Genomic DNA, 17453 nt, shown 5'->3' on the forward strand with positions numbered 1-17453 from the left:
AGGCCTCATATTTGTTCTGAAACTGTTTCGTTTATTTTCAGGGAATACTGTTTAATTTATTTGTCTTGATTAAATTGCCTTGGTAGATCTACCGTCACGGATAAAAGTCACAGATCCCTGTGCTACGGTCTCAGAGAACCAAGTCAGAACACGCAGACACCCCAGCACGGGGAAGTCTGGACATGCCGTGTATGGATGGGGCAGACACGGCCTCACCCGTCCCGACTCACCCCGGCTTGGGGCCAAAGGGCCAACGCTCCATCCAAACCCAGCTCTGCACGTGCTCGTGTTCTCGGTTCTCACACGCGGTGCTGGCCCCGGGCTCGGCTGCTGCGGCTCCTGGAGGGAGCGGGAGAGCTGGTGACAGGGACAAGTCCTGCGGTTGGCACGAGGATGGGAGGCCGCCTAATCTCCTCATCAATGGTCTGGACAAGCAGGTCGAGTGCACCCCCAGTGAGTCTGCAGATGACACCAAATTGGGTGTTGATGTGCTGGAGGGTGGGAAGGCTGTACAGAGGGATCTGGACCGGCTGGATCGATGGGCTGAGGCCAATTGTCTGAGGGTCAGCAAGGGCAAGTGCCGGGTCCTGCACTGGGGTCACAACAACCCCATGAACGCTGCAGGCTGGGGAAGAACGGCTGGAGAAGGACCTGGGGGTGTTGGTGACAGCGACTGAACATGAGCCAGCGTGTGCCCAGGTGGCCAAGAGGCCACAGGATCCTGGCTGGTACCAGCACTGGTGTGGCCAGCAGGCCCAGGGCAGCGACGTCCCGGTGCTGGGACCTGTGAGGCCCAACCACGAATCCTGGGGGCAGTTCTGGGCCCCTCAAAATGGCGGCACCAGGGGTGGCGGGAATCACCTCAGTGCACAAAATGGCGGCACCAGCGGCACCAAAATCACCTGAGGGCTCAAGAAAGGGCTTGAGGTGCTGGAGCGAGTGGAGAGAAGGGAACGGAGCCGGTGAGGGACTGGAGCACAAGTGTGATGGAGCAGCTGAGGGACCTGGGGGGTTCAGCTGGAGAACAGGAGCTGAGGGGAGACCTTCTGATCTCTGAACTGCCTGAAAGGAGCTTGGAGCCAGGGGGGTTGGGCTCTGCTCCCCAGGAACAAGCGCCAGGAGCAGAGGAAACGGCCTCAAGTTGCACCAGAGGAGGTTGAGGTTGGATTTAGGAACAATTTCTTCCCCAAAGGGCTGTGGGGCATTGGAACAGGCTGCCCAGGGCAGTGCTGGAGTCACCATCCCTGGAGGGCTGGACAGACGGACATGAGGTTCTCAGGACACGGGGCAGTGCTGGGGTGGGTTATGGTTGGACTCCATGATCCTGAGGGTCTCTTCCAACCAAAGTGATTCTGTGATTCTATGATTCTAACCCTGGCAACAACAGAAAAATAAGGACAGTTACTCCGAACTATAAAAAGTTTTACGCATTCAAAAACACCAATAGTGTTTTATTCAGAAAAAGTAAACAGCCTCGCTTCGACTGAGATTCACATTCACGTGAGATGATCTTTGCTGTGATTATGTGAGCCTGAAACATCCTGTGCCCCAACAGCACAGGAGGGTGCGTGTCATCCTCACAGAGGCAACAGGACCCCACACACCCGCACAGCCATTCCCACCCACCCCGCTTCGGTTTGTGCTGCTGTTGATCTTTGGTTGTCCCTTCGATTCACTCATTATTTCCTGGTTTAGCTTAGTCCATCTTATTCAAAATACATCCTGTCATTTCTTTCTTTTAGCTTTACATTTTTTCCTAGGAGACTTTCTCGACTTAGCCAGATGGGGCCTCTCCTCTTTCCCTTGGCTCTGCTCGCGGTGAGGCGGATAAAGCCTCCTCTGTTCTCCTCGGACAGGCTGCCAGCGCTTGTAGGACGGTTTATCTGGAAGGAACATTTCATATTTTTCCACGCTGCAACAGACATAATAAATGGATAGGAAGTACCTTCACTGCTGAAGAACCGAAGTGTAGAAAATGCCCTCTCCATCCCTCTTTCAGAGCAAGAAGACAGAGCTTGGGCACTGTCCCCACCCTGCCATCCTCGACATTGAGCTCCAAGTTCACAGCAGGGACCTCTGGTGGTCTCTGCTCGAGCACCCAACTCGGATCAGCTCATCAGCACCTTCTCCGCTCCAAACTGCCCCCAAGGGTGGAGCTCCCACACCTCACCGGGGCCGTCAGCCCCTGCTGAACTATTTGATCCCCTTGCTGAGCAACCACCTGGAGCGACGCTGAAACCTCCATGAAACCAGCGCTGGAGAAGCGGGAGGGGGCTGCACCCCCTCGGGGTGTCCTCGGGGTTCCCTCCGGAGAGCTGGTTCTCCACGAAACGTAGTGCTGGAGGCTGCCCACAGAGACAGGCACTTAGAAATGACATCTGCACTAATAATGACTTGCTTGAAGTTCCTCTTCCTCCATCCTGCTCTTTCCCACCTCCCACATGGAGAAAACTGCATCTGAGAGGAACTCAGGACTGCACAGGACCTGACGCCCTTTCACACCCCATGTACCACGCTAGAAGGTTCAAGTGCAATTGCCCCGTGGCTACTGCTGATGGAAAACCAGCCTTCATTGTAAACATACACCTGATATAAAATTGGACCTTCATTTTCCGAGCAAGCAATTGTCTTGCCCAAGTATAAATACATTCTTTAGAAATATTAATATATAAATGCATAACTTAAAACCTGCTTTGACACAGGCAGGACTCGCAAGGAAAGAAAACCGCGCTGTGAGCCCAGGGCAGAGCTTATACATTCAGTTTTGTCTGGGTCCCTCGGTCAAGCCTCGTGTCCCCGGCAGGAGCGCGATGAGGGTCAGCAGCCGCGGTGGGTCTGGAGGCCGTGCCGCTGCCGTAGCACAGCGCTGTAGTGTTTGTGTGTTCCTCACCGCGTTTAATGCCGTCACATTCGCTTTCAGGCAAAGCCTAATGCGCAGAGAACATCAGCCGGTGACATTGAGTGCCGGTGACGCTGGGTTTTGGCTGGAAACGTTACAACTGTTGGGTGGTCCTGTACTCTGCCAGACACGACGGTGAGTCCTCGCTGCTCCCTGACGCTCCCCAGGACGGGGGGTATTTCCAGCAGCCTTTGAGGGGAGAAACCTCCTTTGGACAGCGTGATCGCTGAGGCTGGGGAGCAGCTGACGGACTCTGATGTATTTAGCACTCGAATAACTGCCACCTCTGTAAAACCGACGTCCCAGGGCTGGGGACAGCAGCTGCAGGTCAGGGCTGGTCATGCCCCGGGCCAGCGCGCAGCAGAGCCGAGCAGAGCTGGCTCAGGTCGCTCTCGTCGTTCTCCTCGGGCTCGCTGGCCTGCGAGGGGTGGCTGCAGGGCCAGCTGCGGCCCGAGCCCGTCCCCAGGGACGCTGGTCCCCGCGGGTCCCCGCACAGGCTGCCCGCGCGGGACGGAGTCCAGGGGTGGCCGGGCTGGGGGTGACTCCTCTGCCCGAAGAACGGCCCCAGCAGGGACTTGTGGAGGGTGGTCTGCAGGCTCTCGCAAGCCCTCTGCCCTGTGCCCTGTGGGGTGTAGTGCAAATCCAAGCGCAGCACCACGTCCGCCTGGAAGAGCAAAGGACGCAAAGTGAATCAGAGACAAAGACTCAAGCGTTTTCGGGCTGCCGCTGTCAGCAGAAACAGGCTGGCCGGCAGTTCCGCGGGCTCGCAGCCCCATGCTGTGGCACGACAGAGCAGCGCCGCTGCCAGAGAAAAGCAGCTCTGGTGCGATGCTCGTGGGCATGAGCCGCCGTTTCTGGATTTCAGGACCTCTCCTGGAACTGGGACACCTCACTTGGGACCCGGCCAGCCCAGCTGTCACCTCAAGCATCGCCCTGGGGAGCGGGAGGGGACAGGGGCTGCGGCCACGGCAGCGACGCCACGGTGTCCGTCCGGCCACGGCTCGGGATTGCTGCACACACGGGAGGAAAGCAGGCACGGGGAGGGATGTGAACCACTTAAATAAAACACACACCGCGCAGCAAAAGCCAACAGCTTTAAACAGCAGTGCTCCGCGGGGATCCATTCGCAGTCTAGCGCTATTTTAGATTTTTATGAAAGATGGTGAATAAATCAGAAAATAACCATATTTATGGGAGCCAAATCCCTGAATATGAAGCCCCAGCATGGGGCTGTGCCCGAGACGCTTGGCTGTGCAAAGCAGGGAGATGGATAACGGAGCAAGGAGAAGATTTTGGCAGGCAAAGCAGGATCCTGGTCTCATGTCTGCACTTCAAAGCAACGCTGAACTCTTGGGAAGGGTTCAGAAAAGAACTCCAGGAACAATCAAGGACTGGAAGAGCTGCCATATGCCAAGGCACGTCAGGCACTCAGCAAACGGAGCTTGTGTGCGCAGATCCAGGCAGCACCTCGAGAGCAACACGGGGCGCGAGTCTGTGCGGAGCAGAGAACAGCAGCTGGCACAAGGTGTTAGAGGGGAAAATTCAAACGAGAAACAAGGTGCACACTATTTGGGGAGAGATAATCTGCTGGAGAGACAAGCCAGGGGAATGGCAATTCTGCCTTTCTCGTGGTCTTTAAATAGTTCAAGAGCCTTTGAAGTGTGGCAGAGAGGCACAGCTCGGATCAGGCTGGTGGTGTCACTGATGGCAGCAGATGAACCCCCCGCTGCTCGAGATCCCAGGCAGCCCCTGAGCCCATCGCTCAGGCTAGCGGGACATCATCTGAAATATTTGGGTTACTCTGATCTCCCCTGGGCTGACACAGGCTCAGAACAGCCTCCATGGCTGGGCAGCACAGAAAAACCGAGTGAACAAGAACAACCCCAGGTTCCAGTGTAAGTTGGGGAATGACCTGTTAGAGAGCAGTGTAGGGGAAAGGGACCTGGGGGTCCTGGGGACAGCAGGGTGACCATGAGCCAGCACTGGACCCTTGTGGCCAGGAAGCCAATGGTACCTGGGGTGGGTTAGAAGGGGGTGGTCAGTAGGTCAGAGAGGTTCTCCTGCCCCTCTGCTCTGCCCTGGGGAGACCACACCTGGAATATTGTGTCCAGCTGTGGCCCCTCAGTTCCAGCAGGACAGGGAACTGCTGGAGAGAGTCCAGCGCAGCCACCAAGATGCTGAAGGGAGTGGAGCATCTCCCGTGTGAGGAAAGGCTGAGGGAGCTGGGGCTCTGCAGCTGGACAAGAGGAGACTGAGGGGGGACTCATTCCTGGGGATCAATATGGAAAGGGGCAGTGTCAGGAGGATGGAGCCAGGCTCTTCTGGTGACAACCAGTGACAGGACAAGGGGCAATGGGTGCAAACTGGAACACAGGAGGTTCCACTGAAATCTGAGAAGAAACTTGTTTGGGGTGAGGGTGGCAGAGCCTGGCCCAGGCTGCCCAGGGGGGTTGTGGAGTCTCCTTCTGTGCAGACATTCCAACCCGCCTGGACACCTTCCTGTGTAACCTCATCTGGGTGTTCCTGCTCCATGGGGGGATTGCACTGGATGAGCTTTCCAGGGCCCTTCCAGCCCCTGACATTCTGGGATTCTGTGAACCAAGAGGAAGAGGATGGCTTTTGTGCCTTGAAGGTCCACCAGCTCCTGCACCATCCACCTGCGTGTCACAGTGACACAGACATGCCAGGCACCGCATGGAGACACAGTCAGAGGGACACATCCAGCAGGGACGGGTGGTACCAGCGACATGGGGCTGCTGCAGAATCACAGAGATTTGCACCTCACCGATCCCCACCTGAATTCTCTGCAGTCCGCAGAGCTGGAAGACGCAGTCCAGCTCCTCCCGCTTGTACACGGAGGCGAGCAGCGACTCGGCTGGCTCCGGGCGGCTCTCTTCCAGGACAGCCGCATCATCCACCTCCTGCGTCAGGGAAAGAAAAAAACAGAGGAAATGTAAGGAAATTGGAGCATCAGCCCTGATGTGGACACGCGAACACCCGCACAGCGGTGCCCTTGACGCTTTGGCTGGTGGAAACGCTGTGTACCCTAGTGGAAGTACAGAAATACAGGGGTTTCACACACCCGCCTTGTGCATGGCAGTGCGAAATCCTAGTTAAACATCCCCTGAGGGCATCTACCGGGAAAACTGGGGTACAACGGGATTTCCAGCCCAGCCGACAGCAGCAACAGCCGCTGTCACAACCCGCTGCAGCACAGGGGTGTGTTGGGGGCAGTGAGGTTTCCCAGGGCACACGTTCGAGTTAACCCCCTGCCACCTATAAATCAGTCAATTCTGTCTGAATTACTCAAACTTTCCCAAAATAGCCCTGTCTCTCTGAGATCTCCAGTAACAAACGTGCCACTAATGGCACAAGAAGAGACAAGGGAATAAGGGCCTCATGAAACAGCAGCTCGCTCTGGATTTGAGCCCCCTGGGCTGGGTGACAGCCCACGGTGCACCAGCCTGTCCCATGAGGAGGCGTTTCCCTCTGCCAGCAGCCACAGGGGCCGGATGCTGCCAAGGTGGTGTGGCCAATGCCGGGACGTGCCGGCGGCTTTGGGCAGGTCAGCGCAGCCACACGTGGCCCATCGGGAGGGTCCGACCCTCGCAAGACTCCCGTGCTGTTGGCAGAAGCAGCACGGGGTGTGCTGAGGAAGGACGTCAGGGCGCTGCGGGGAGGCACAGGTTGGAGAAGCCCAGGGAGGTGTTGCGAGGCTTAGCAGACCTTGCACAAACAGTTGCCCGCAAGCAGCCACAGCAATTTGTTTCCGGTGAGGAAAATAGTGGGCGTAGAAACTAAAATCACAGAAACACAGAATCATTTTGGTTGGAAGAGACCCTCAAGATCATCAAGTCCAATGTTACCCCAACCCTGGCCCTGCCCCATGTCCCTGAGAACCCAATTTCCACATCTGTTCAACCCTCCAGGCAGTTGCAGAGAGCGAAAAGGTCTCCCCTTCGTCCCTTGGGATAATCCCAAAGCAAAGGGGCGAATGCTCGACACTGGGGGGAAATGCCCGAAGTCCCTTCAGCATTCACACAGGAGGACGTTGTCTCTTTGGCCGGGACCCTCACCATGGGGACGCAGAACAGAAGCGACCAAAGGCACCACATGGCCCAAGCTCCACAGATTTGGTGATGCACGTCATGCCCAACAGATGCTCTGAGGGATCCACATGGGTGCTGACTTTGCAACACCCTCAGGCAAAACCCCTCCCAGACATTCACTCTTCTCACCATGAAAATGTCACGTTCACTCTGGATCTCCCCCACTGCAATTCAAACCATGACTTCCTTCCATGCTGGGAAAAACTTTTTGTACATTTGAAGGCCTCCCATCCACCTATTTTTGCTTTTCTTGCCTAAACCACAATTCTCTTACTCCTTCTTTATTCCTTCGGATGCCCTTTAGTTGGTCCCCATGGAGCACAGACCCAAAACTGGATGCCTCAGCAGCAGCGAGAAGAGCCAGAGAGGATCTCACACAGACCCCAGAGCTCTGGTTTACAACCTCGGCTCAGTTTTCTGCCCTGGTTTTGTTGCACCAGCTGCTGTGGATCTCGACCAGGATTTGTACACCAGCCGTCTCCCACTCAGGAACCCGCATCTGCTGGGTAACAGCCTTGGCCTCAGATCGCATCTCCAGTTCATCCAAATCTTTCTCAAATCTAACCCGGCCTTTTAGCACCTTGCAGAGATGCCCAGTGTTACGGCATCTGTGTATCTAATAAGCGTGTGCTACGGCCGAGGTCATTAGTGAAAACAGCAAACAAGCCCGCAGCCCTGGTTTTCCAAAAGAAACAACATTCAATCATCCTCAGAGCAGGAAAGTTTTAGGTTTAATTTAACGCCTCTACACGGGGTTTTCCTTCTCAGATGCAGGACTTTGCGCTTCCCTTTGTTGAATTCATGAGGTTCCTGTTGGCCCATTTCTCCAGCCTGTCCACGTCCCTCTGGAAGCAAACACAACCATCAGCCGCCCCTCCCAGTCAGTGTGAGCAGCAAACCTGCCGAGTGTTCGCTCTGCCCCACCATCCAGAGCAGAAACAACGACACAAACTGCTGGTGACACGGAGCTGGGAGCAGTGGCTGACACTGGAAGCTGTGCTGCCATCAGAGACCTGGACAGGCTGGAGAGCTGGGCGGGGAAACATTTAATGAAATAGAACACGGGCAAGTGTAGAGTCTTGAATCTGGGCAGGAACAAGACCCCAGGTTCCAGTGTAAGTTGGGGAATGACCTATTAGAGAGCAGCGTAGGGGAAAGGGACCTGGGGGTCCTGGGGACAGCAGGGTGACCATGAGCCAGCACTGGGCCCTTGTGGCCAGGAAGCCAATGGTACCTGGGGTGGGTTAGAAGGGGGTGGTCAGTAGGTCAGAGAGGTTCTCCTGCCCCTCTGCTCTGCCCTGGGGAGACCACACCTGGAATCTTGTGTCCAGCTGTGGCCCCTCAGTTCCAGCAGGACAGGGAACTGCTGCAGAGAGTCCAGCGCAGCCACCAAGATGCTGAAGGGAGTGGAGCATCTCCCGTGTGAGGAAAGGCTGAGGGAGCTGGGGCTCTGGAGCTGGACAAGAGGAGACTGAGGGGGGACTCATTCCTGGGGATCAAGATGGAAAGGGGGAGTGTCAGGAGGATGGAGCCAGGCTCTTCTGGTGACAACCAGTGACAGGACAAGGGGCAATGGGTGCAAACTGGAACACAGGAGGTTCCACTGAAATCTGAGAAGCAACTTGTTTGGGGTGAGGGTGGCAGAGCCTGGCCCAGGCTGCCCAGGGGGTTGTGGAGTCTCCTTCTGTGCAGACATTCCAACCCGCCTGGACACCTTCCTGTGTAACCTCATCTGGGTGTTCCTGCTCCATGGGGGGATTGCACTGGATGAGCTTTCCAGGGCCCTTCCAACCCCTCACATTCTGGGATTCAGGGATTATTGGCTCCACCACCTTCCCAGGGAACAAGGTGAGGCTGACCAGCCCTGTAGCTCCTCAGATCTTCGCCCTTGCCCTGCTGAAGGCAGGAGTGACACCAGCTTTCTTCCAGGCCCCAGGACAATCACCTAGAGCTAATGGAAAGTGGCCTCACAGTCTCATCACTGGCTCCTTCAGCTCTGGTGAGTGCATCCCATCAGGTCACAGAGATTTGTACACGTTCAGTTTGTTGACGTGCTCCTTGACCTGGTCTAAGTCTTCCTTGCTCCAGACCTGGTCTCTGGGGCCTGGGAGTCCTGGAGACTGAGATGAAGAAGGCATCAAGCACCTTGGCCTTTTCCACATCCTGTGTCACCTTGTAGAAACCCTTCTTGTTCCTGCTTTAGCTTTGACTTTCCTAACCTCAAGTCGATGTGCTTGAACCACATCTCTATAGCCCTTCTACACCAGCCACCCTTGCTTCCACCTCTTGCACACCTCCTTTCCACGTGTGAGCTCAGTTAGGAGCCCCGGCACATCCATCACCTCCTGCCACCTCTGCTCCCCTCCCTGTTCATCAGCATCCTTGAAAATCCACCAGCTCCCCAGGACCTCCCGTATCTCCAGGGCCACATCCCACAAGAACACAGCTCTCCAGCTTGATGACCTTCAAGATATTCACCTGGGTGAGGACCGAGCCAATCTCAAGCCCTGACATGTGAGATTCAAAGCAAGTACGTCCTTCCATTAGTGTCCTTTATCATTGCTGGCTGGATAGGAGTCAACAAAGGGAAAAAAAGTATTTTCTAAATTAATTTTTTAGCCCACTCATAATTATTTATAAACATTTCCCCAAGGTGGAGTGCATTTTTTAATACAGATGATGCCCAGGAAGTGGCAAGACCAGAGTTTTAGCTGGCCCAGAGTTTCAGATATTCTAAATAAATTGCAGAAATGGTGACTGGAGGGGCCGTAGGTCAAACAGCTCCAGACTTGGAAACAAGGAGATCAAACATAAAAGTTTAAAAGAAGTGGAGATTTGAACAGCACAGAGCATAAAATGGGAATGTCTTAGATCCCAGCATCAGCTGTCAGGATGTGCTGCCACCACTGCAGACACCACTGGAGGTCAGTGTGAGCTCGCAGAGGACAGGGACGGGGATCCCACCGCCCTGGCTCTTCTGGGGTCCCTTTCTGGTCTCCCCAGTTCCTCCTGAGGCAGCTCCGGATGCAGGAGCAAGCAGCTGGGTCCCCCTTTCCCCACCATGCAGGGCAGATACACACAAACACACAGAAAACACGCGACTTTCACGTGTGCTTAGGGGGCTCACGAGGGGAAATGATGCTCCGGCTTGGTCCTGGGCAGGATCAGGCTCCAAACCTCCCGCTGCATCAGCAACCACAATGGACCTGGGGTCAGCATCCCTCCACAAGCAACAAGGGCAAAAATCCACCAGAGTCACGCTACGCTTCAGCAAAAGGGCTACGGAAAATGAGGAAGATGGTTAGCAAAAAGGAGCAGTGAGTTTAATCCATAGCGGGGGCACAGAAACCACCAGGAAAGACCACGCTGGGCATGTGGTCTGTTAGGAAAGGTGTGAGAAACGGTGTGAGGAAACTGCTCCGGCTCAACCGGGAGCAAGTACAGGAGGATATATTGTTGCATTAAGATATATCACAGAATCCCAGAGTGTCAGGGGCTGGAAGGGCCCTGGAAAGCTCATCCAGTGCAATTCCCCCATGGAGCAGGAACACCCAGATGAGGTTACACAGGAAGGTGTCCAGGCGGGTTGGAATGTCTGCACAGAAGGAGACTCCACAACCCCCTGGGCAGCCTGGGCCAGGCTCTGCCACCCTCACCCCAAACAAGTTTCTCCTCAGATTTCAGTGGAACCTCCTGTGTTCCAGTTTGCACCCATTGCCCCTTGTCCTGTCACTGGTTGTCACCAGAAGAGCCTGGCTCCATCCTCCTGACACTCCCCCTTTCCATATTGATCCCCAGGAATGAGTCCCCCCTCAGTCTCCTCTTGTCCAGCTCCAGAGCCCCAGCTCCCTCAGCCTTTCCTCACACGGGAGATGCTCCACTCCCTCCAGCATAGTATTAGCACAGTGGACTACGAAGGCATCATTCAAAAAGCCAGATTTGCTTCCAAACGCAGAAAACAGAAAGGTTGTTCACCTCAATCAGATAAACTGCAATAATTTAATCAGGCGGGGCAGAAATCAATCTGAGGAATAACTGGCAAAAGGCATCAAAAGCAGCACCCAACCTACTTTTTGATGCATTAGGAGCAAGGCGCAGGGGGTCTGCAGGGCACCGGTACATGGGAGAACACTCAGGGGTGTCTGTACGGAGGATTGTTTGCACCAGAGGCAGCACAGAAGATCCTTGTCCATGTGGGTTCAGCCTTTTCCAGCCCTCAGAACCCCACAACGCTCCTCCTACCCTTGCCCCGGTGGGAACTGGGGGGACAGACCAACATGGGGACTCACGGTGGGTCTGCAGAGCAGGACACGGGCGTCAGCGACATGGGCCGGGGGCGGCTGCAGCTTGGCGCACACGTACATCATGTTGGAGAAGAGCCGGTGGAAGCAAAGCTCCACCTGCGCGCCGCAGGGGAAGGTCAGCGTCCTGCTCAGCGGGTCTGGAACGAAAAGCCCCGCAGGGTCAGCAGCTGGTGGCCCTCAGCTCCTTGGGGGTCCCACCAACATCCCCCGCAGACATGGGGACCCCCAGCTCTCCCCTCTCACCGTGGCTGCGGCCCCACTGCTCGGCAGCTGCTCCCGACGGGCAGATGGGGTCCGTCAGGGACCGGGCTTCCTTCAGGGTGTGTTTGATCTCCATCACCTGCTTCCCAGTGACCAAGGGATCCCGGCCGATGTCTGGGGGAAAGAGTTTGGAGGAACAAGGGTCACTCCAGGTTCCTTATTTATCATCCTGCCTTTCAGACCCTGTGCGAACATCTCCGTACCACTGCCAGGTTATTAAAAGCTCGCAAGGGTCATGGCCTGCAATTTGGTTTATACGGAGGGGGATCAAAGGCGCTGATCCTCACCCTTGCTGGGATGGCTGGGGTGCCAAAGAGCCGCTCGGTTTCTGCTAATACCTCTTCTCACCCTTCTACTGAAGGAAGCGGTTTCTAGCCTGGATTAAAAGCACTTCTTTACCTTCTAACACATCCTCCAGCATGTGTGTAACCTTCTTCTCCTGCAGAATATGTTTCTTCAGATATTTCATGAAGATCCCAGAGCTGAACTCCCCATCCTGCAACTCGTAGGCTTCCGCATCTTCACACCTGCAAGGGTAAGGACTCGTTCTGACGTTTCTGCAACGCGCACAAAGCCCCTGGGGTGAGTCAGGGCTTGTCAACTCCATCTAGTCTGTTGGCCGAGATCAAGTCAGCAAAGCACTTAGTTTTGCCCCAGGAGAGGATGGGAAGGGCACAGGACAGGAAAAGGCAGGGAGGGTGACGGGAGGGGGGAGCGCAGCCTCTTTTCCAGCCTGGGTGGGTGACAGCAGATGCAAAGCCAGCAGAACCGGCACTGGGGCAGCCAGCATACTCATCCTCATCTCTGGAGGCTTCAGCCTGAGGCACATGCGCTTTGGGAATCAGGCTGTGGCATGGAAGGATGGGTTACAGGAGCTGATGCCACATATAACCTGTAACTGATGCACATGCTGCCACTAGTGATGTCAGGAGGAAGAAAAAAAGCGTCTGAACGGGGAACGCTAGAGATGGAGGATGAGAACCAGAGGAAACAAGAGCAAAGCCTCCAGAGCCACCAGGCGTGAAGGGCTGGGAGATGTGTCTGTCCTGCGGCGCAGCGCGGGCACGGCAAAGCGTACTCACGTGGCGTAGCCGTACACGGTGTTGCCCCAGGGCTCCAGCGCCTGCACCTGGGAGAGGGGGCACTCCGGGTTGTACCTGGAAGAGGAGACAGAGGCGCCTGTTGGTGTTGGGGACACCTGACAGCACGTGGCGGGAGGGGACAGAGCCCACGTGTGCCGCCAAGTCCACCTCCTATGGATGGCCAGAGATCACGATCAACCCTCACATCAAATAAAACCACCCATGTTACCTGGGCAGCAACAGAGCTTGAAGCTCGGAGTCCTACAAAGAACTTAAACCACAGGAAAATGAGTAGATAAGACCAGCTGTGACCCTGTTATTTTCAAGATCAAATCCGAGGTGACAGTCCTGGTTTCCACCAAAAGAAAGCTATCCTGGTTGCACTTAATGGCCGGGCCTTGCCCATCTGACTGCAGGAGGCTGAAGAGCGCGAGGATCAGCTGCCTCCGGTTTACACCAGTGTCTTGGAGCTGTTCCCCGTCACGCAGGGACAGGAGCCAGGCACGGTGAGGAGAGCAGAAGGGAGGATGTAGCACCAGCAGCCAGCACGGTATTAACACCTACTGCTGGTGGCCTGGTCTGGAGACGTTTAATAGTGGCATTCGTCTGGCCTGTGTAAGTTTTCTAAAGATGATCAGAAGAGAAAATGTGGAGAGGGAGATAAGCTTCTAAATACGAACACTGAACAGATTTATCTGCCCCTAAGCTGCTCCTAAATGAACACAGAAATCTGAGATTCCAGGTCTGAGGAGAAATGAGACACGGGATCCCAAAATAAGCCGAGGTCCTGTTGTCCCCCAGCCGGGAACACCCACCCGAGGTTGTGCAGACACGGCCTGATGCAAAGCTTTTGAAGCTTCAGCTTCAAGCTTGAATTTCCAGGGCCGTTTCCAGATGGTGACCAAACATGGGAAGAGACCCAACAGCAGAGAAGGTGGCAGCGCTCCCTCCTGCTTCACACCCCTAAAAAGCCTCATTTATACAGCACATCTCATGCAACCTGGTTGTGATCTGCATCTGAGACAGGCGACGGCATCCTTCTGTCCTGAGTGAGGCACACTAGAAACCCTCATAAATCAGGGGGTTCCTGGAAGAGAAAATCGTATCCGCCCCGAATCAGCACATAAATGCAGGAGGCTGCACACAGGCTGCGTGTTCCTGGTTCCTCTGCTGAAGCTGAACATCTGCTACCACTTGGCAAAGGAGGATGTGTTTCTCATCGCCTTGGCATTTCTGCTGCCGACATTCGGGGTGAGAAGATGCTCTCAGCACAGACACAGCTTGAGCACGGCCGAGTGAACCGTCGACACACTCACAGCATCAGCCCCACCAAAAGGGCGCGGGGAAAGGAGGCCCCTGTTTTAAGGAGTGGTGTAAACACACACAGCTATGAACTCCAGACTCTTTAGTGAGCTGAAATGGTGACTTCTCAGGAAGAATGAGCTCAGGAGAGAGCTTCTAGAACGCCCTGTGAGGCCGTGGATAACAGCTGGGGATGACGCCAAGCGCTGTGCTTGCTGTGGGAAAGAGGAGGAAAGAAGTGGGAGATCTTGGGGTGGGAGAGAGAAAAAGAGCCGCACAACCGTGTGGGAACGCCACAGCAGATATCACAGTGCGTCCTTTTGCCAAAGCACCGTTAAGACTCCACAAAGTCCAGAAATCGCTGGTGCAGCCAAGAAAGGAGACATCAGCTTGAAAGCTGTTTCACAGATCAGCGCCATTCATGTTGGACAGGGAATTACTGGAGAGAGTCCAGCGAGAGCTACAAAGATGCTGAGGGATCTGGAGCATCTTTGTGATGAGGAGACACTGAGAGAGCTGGGGCTGTTGAGCTGGAGAAGAGAAGCTGAGAGGGATCTTATTGATGCTGATCAATGTCTCAGGGTGGGTGTCAGAGGATGGACCAGACTCTGTTCAGTGGTGCCCAGCGCCAGGGTGAGGGGCAACGGGCACAGACTGAAACACAGGAGGCTCCATCTGAACATGAGGAGAAACTTGTTTGCTGTGATGGCAGGACCCAGCGTCTCTGAGACCCGATGTCTTTGAGATGCTGCCAGGGCTGGGGGGTTTGGGGCAAGGGGTTGAAACACAGAAAGACAAACCCTGTGCTGAGCTTCAGCCAACAATTTACAGCAGGGCAGAGCTGGCACTCAGCAGGGCTTTAGGAAAATTGCCTGTATTTGCCAGGCTTCTTCACCCTGAAAAGTCGTAGAATCATTTTGGTTCGAAAAGATGCTCAAGACGATCGAGTCCAACTGTTCACCCACCCCTGGCACTGCCTCATGTCCTGAGAACATCATGTCCGTCTGTCCAACCCTCCAGGGCTGGTGACTCCAGCACTGCCCTGGGCAGCCTGTTCCAATGCCCCACAGCCCTTTGGGAAAGAAATTGTTCCCACATCCAACCTCAACCTCCCCTGGTGCAACTTGAGGCCGTTTCCTCTGCTCCTGGCGCTTGTTCCTGGGGAGCAGAGCCCGACCCCCCTGGCTCCAAGCTCCTTTCAGGCAGTTCAGAGATCAGAAGGTCTCCCCTCAGCTCCTGTTCTCCAGCTGAACCCCCAGGTCCCTCAGCCGCTCCATCACACTTGTGCTCCAGCCCCTCACCAGCTCCGTTCCCTTCTCTCCACTCGCTCCAGCACCTCAAGGCCTTTCTTGACATGAGGAGCCCAGAACTGAAACTCCCTTAACAGCGAATACAAATGGTGGTACATCAACAGTTGAGATCTAAAAACTGAAAATTTAATAAATGAAACAAACGTGCTTTCCCCACCAGTTCAACAAGATGCAACACCAGCAGGGTCTCCACCAGATCACAGAATCCCAGAACGTCAGGGGCTGGAAGGGCCCTGGAAAGCTCATGCAGTGCAATCCCCCCATGGAGCAGGAACACCCAGATGAGGTTACACAGGAAGGTGTCCAGGCGGGTTGGAATGTCTGCACAGAAGGAGACTCCACAACCCCCTGGGCAGCCTGGGCCAGGCTCTGCCACCCTCACCCCAAACAAGTTTCTTCTCAGATTTAAGTGGAACCTCCTGTGTTCCAGTTTGCACCCATTGCCCCTTGTCCTGTCACTGGTTGTCACCAGAAGAGCCTGGCTCCATCCTCCTGACACTCCCCCTTTCCATATTGATCCCCAGGAATGAGTCCCCCCTCAGTCTCCTCTTGTCCAGCTCCAGAGCCCCAGCTCCCTCAGCCTTTCCTCACACGGGAGATGCTCCACTCCCTTCAGCATCTTGGTGGCTGCGCTGGACTCTCTCCAGCAGTTCCCTGTCCTGCTGGAACTGAGGGGCCACAGCTGGACACAATATTCCAGGTGTGGTCTCCCCAGGGCAGAGCAGAGGGGCAGGAGAACCTCTCTGACCTACTGACCACCCCCTTCTAACCCACCCCAGGTACCATTGGCTTCCTGGCCACAAGGGCCCAGTGCTGGCTCAAGGCACACAGCGCTCAGGCAGAATCTGATGCTCTTTGCACCTAATATGTGACTGACTGAGCTTCCCAGGAGACGCTGCAAGACCTGGCAGTCCTGCTGATTTTATGACACAGCCCGATAAGCTTTGACAGAGGCCTGGGCTCAGCAGCACAACAGGGGACATGGCCCCAGCAATCCAAGGGAAGGCCTCACCTGGTTGTGCAGAAGCAAGGGCTGAGGCAATCAGCCATTTTCCCCAACCCTCGAAACGCTGCGCTCTGCCCACCCCGCGCCACGAAGGGTGACCAGCACCCTACCATTTTCGGCAGGTGTCCAGCAGGATGAGGTTCAGGGCCGTGTGCTGCTGCTGCATCTTCTGGAGGATCCTCTGCACGCTGATGCAGTTCGCAGGGGTGTAGGGTTGTGGAGCATCAACAGGGACCATGTAGTTCCTCCCCGAATGTTCATACCCGTGACCAGCGTAGTAGAAAATAGCTACGAACACGGAAAGGAGATGAATCGTGCTGAGAACCTGCAGGTCTGTCACCAGCGCCCCACGGCCATATCCCACCTGCTGTCCTGAAGGGACACTGGTGCAGGGCAGACCTGGACCAGTAGCACCTATGAAAATGGAGCTATGCTGACTTCAGAATCCCAGAGTGTCAGGGCTTGGAAGGGCCCTGGAAAGCTCATCCAGTGCAATCCCCCATGGAGCAGGAACACCCAGATGAGGTTACACAGGAAGGTGTCCAGGCGGGTTGGAATGTCTGCACAGAAGGAGACTCCACAACCCCCTGGGCAGCCTGGGCCAGGCTCTGCCACCCTCACCCCAAACAAGTTTCTTCTCAGATTTCAGTGGAACCTCCTGTGTTCCAGTTTGCACCCATTGCCCCTTGTCCTGTCACTGGTTGTCACTGAGAAGAGCCTGCTTTCCCTTAAGTAATGGTTTTCTCAGGAGAGACGCAACTTGGGGACACCCATCTCGGGAAGGCAGCTCGGGGAACAAACACGGGTTAAAAACAGCTCTGCAAAGTGACACAAACAGAGTGCAGCTGAGGGACGGTGAAGAACAAGAGGTTAGAAACGGGAACAAGCGGCCAAGAGGCAAAGGCAGGAGAAATCCTCCAGGCAGATTCGCTGCTGAAGCCCCCGCTGTGCTGAGTGACCTGTCCCATGTCCCCTCCGCTGCTCCTGCCCCCGTTCGCTTTGATCCCCGACGCTGCAGGGACCTGAAGGACTGAAAGCCTGAGCTCATCGTCAGGAGGGTGGAAACCATGAGCTCATCGTCAAAAAGGCCTCAAGTCACCTTTGGTTTCCATTCTCGGGGGACAATGGAAAGTTACTCAACTGGCTGTTTCCACAGGTGCCCGCAAGGTTTGGGTTCCTC

The 17453-nt window shown here is 55.4% G+C and overlaps 1 protein-coding gene across 10 annotated transcripts in view; it reads right to left on the minus strand.

Moving 5' to 3' along the window:
• The window catches only part of LOC102096633 (mucosa-associated lymphoid tissue lymphoma translocation protein 1-like), a 30029-nt gene continuing 12576 nt past the window's right edge, over positions 1 to 17453 (minus strand). For 2 of the 10 annotated variants that reach the window (XM_065077205.1, XM_065077200.1), the window contains 7 exons: positions 16384 to 16561; positions 12656 to 12730; positions 11973 to 12100; positions 11556 to 11687; positions 11298 to 11449; positions 5695 to 5820; positions 1422 to 3563 (listed from right to left, as the gene is read on the minus strand). In XM_065077205.1, the coding sequence (XP_064933277.1) occupies positions 3228 to 3563; positions 5695 to 5820; positions 11298 to 11449; positions 11556 to 11687; positions 11973 to 12100; positions 12656 to 12730; positions 16384 to 16561 (1127 nt within the window). In that variant the 3' untranslated portion in view covers positions 1422 to 3227. The other 8 variants (XR_010475511.1, XR_010475510.1, XM_065077202.1 and 5 more) reach the window with 8 other exon arrangements.

This window comes from Columba livia, chromosome 11 (assembly GCF_036013475.1).
Source record: "Columba livia isolate bColLiv1 breed racing homer chromosome 11, bColLiv1.pat.W.v2, whole genome shotgun sequence".
NCBI classification, from domain to species: domain Eukaryota; kingdom Metazoa; phylum Chordata; class Aves; order Columbiformes; family Columbidae; genus Columba; species Columba livia.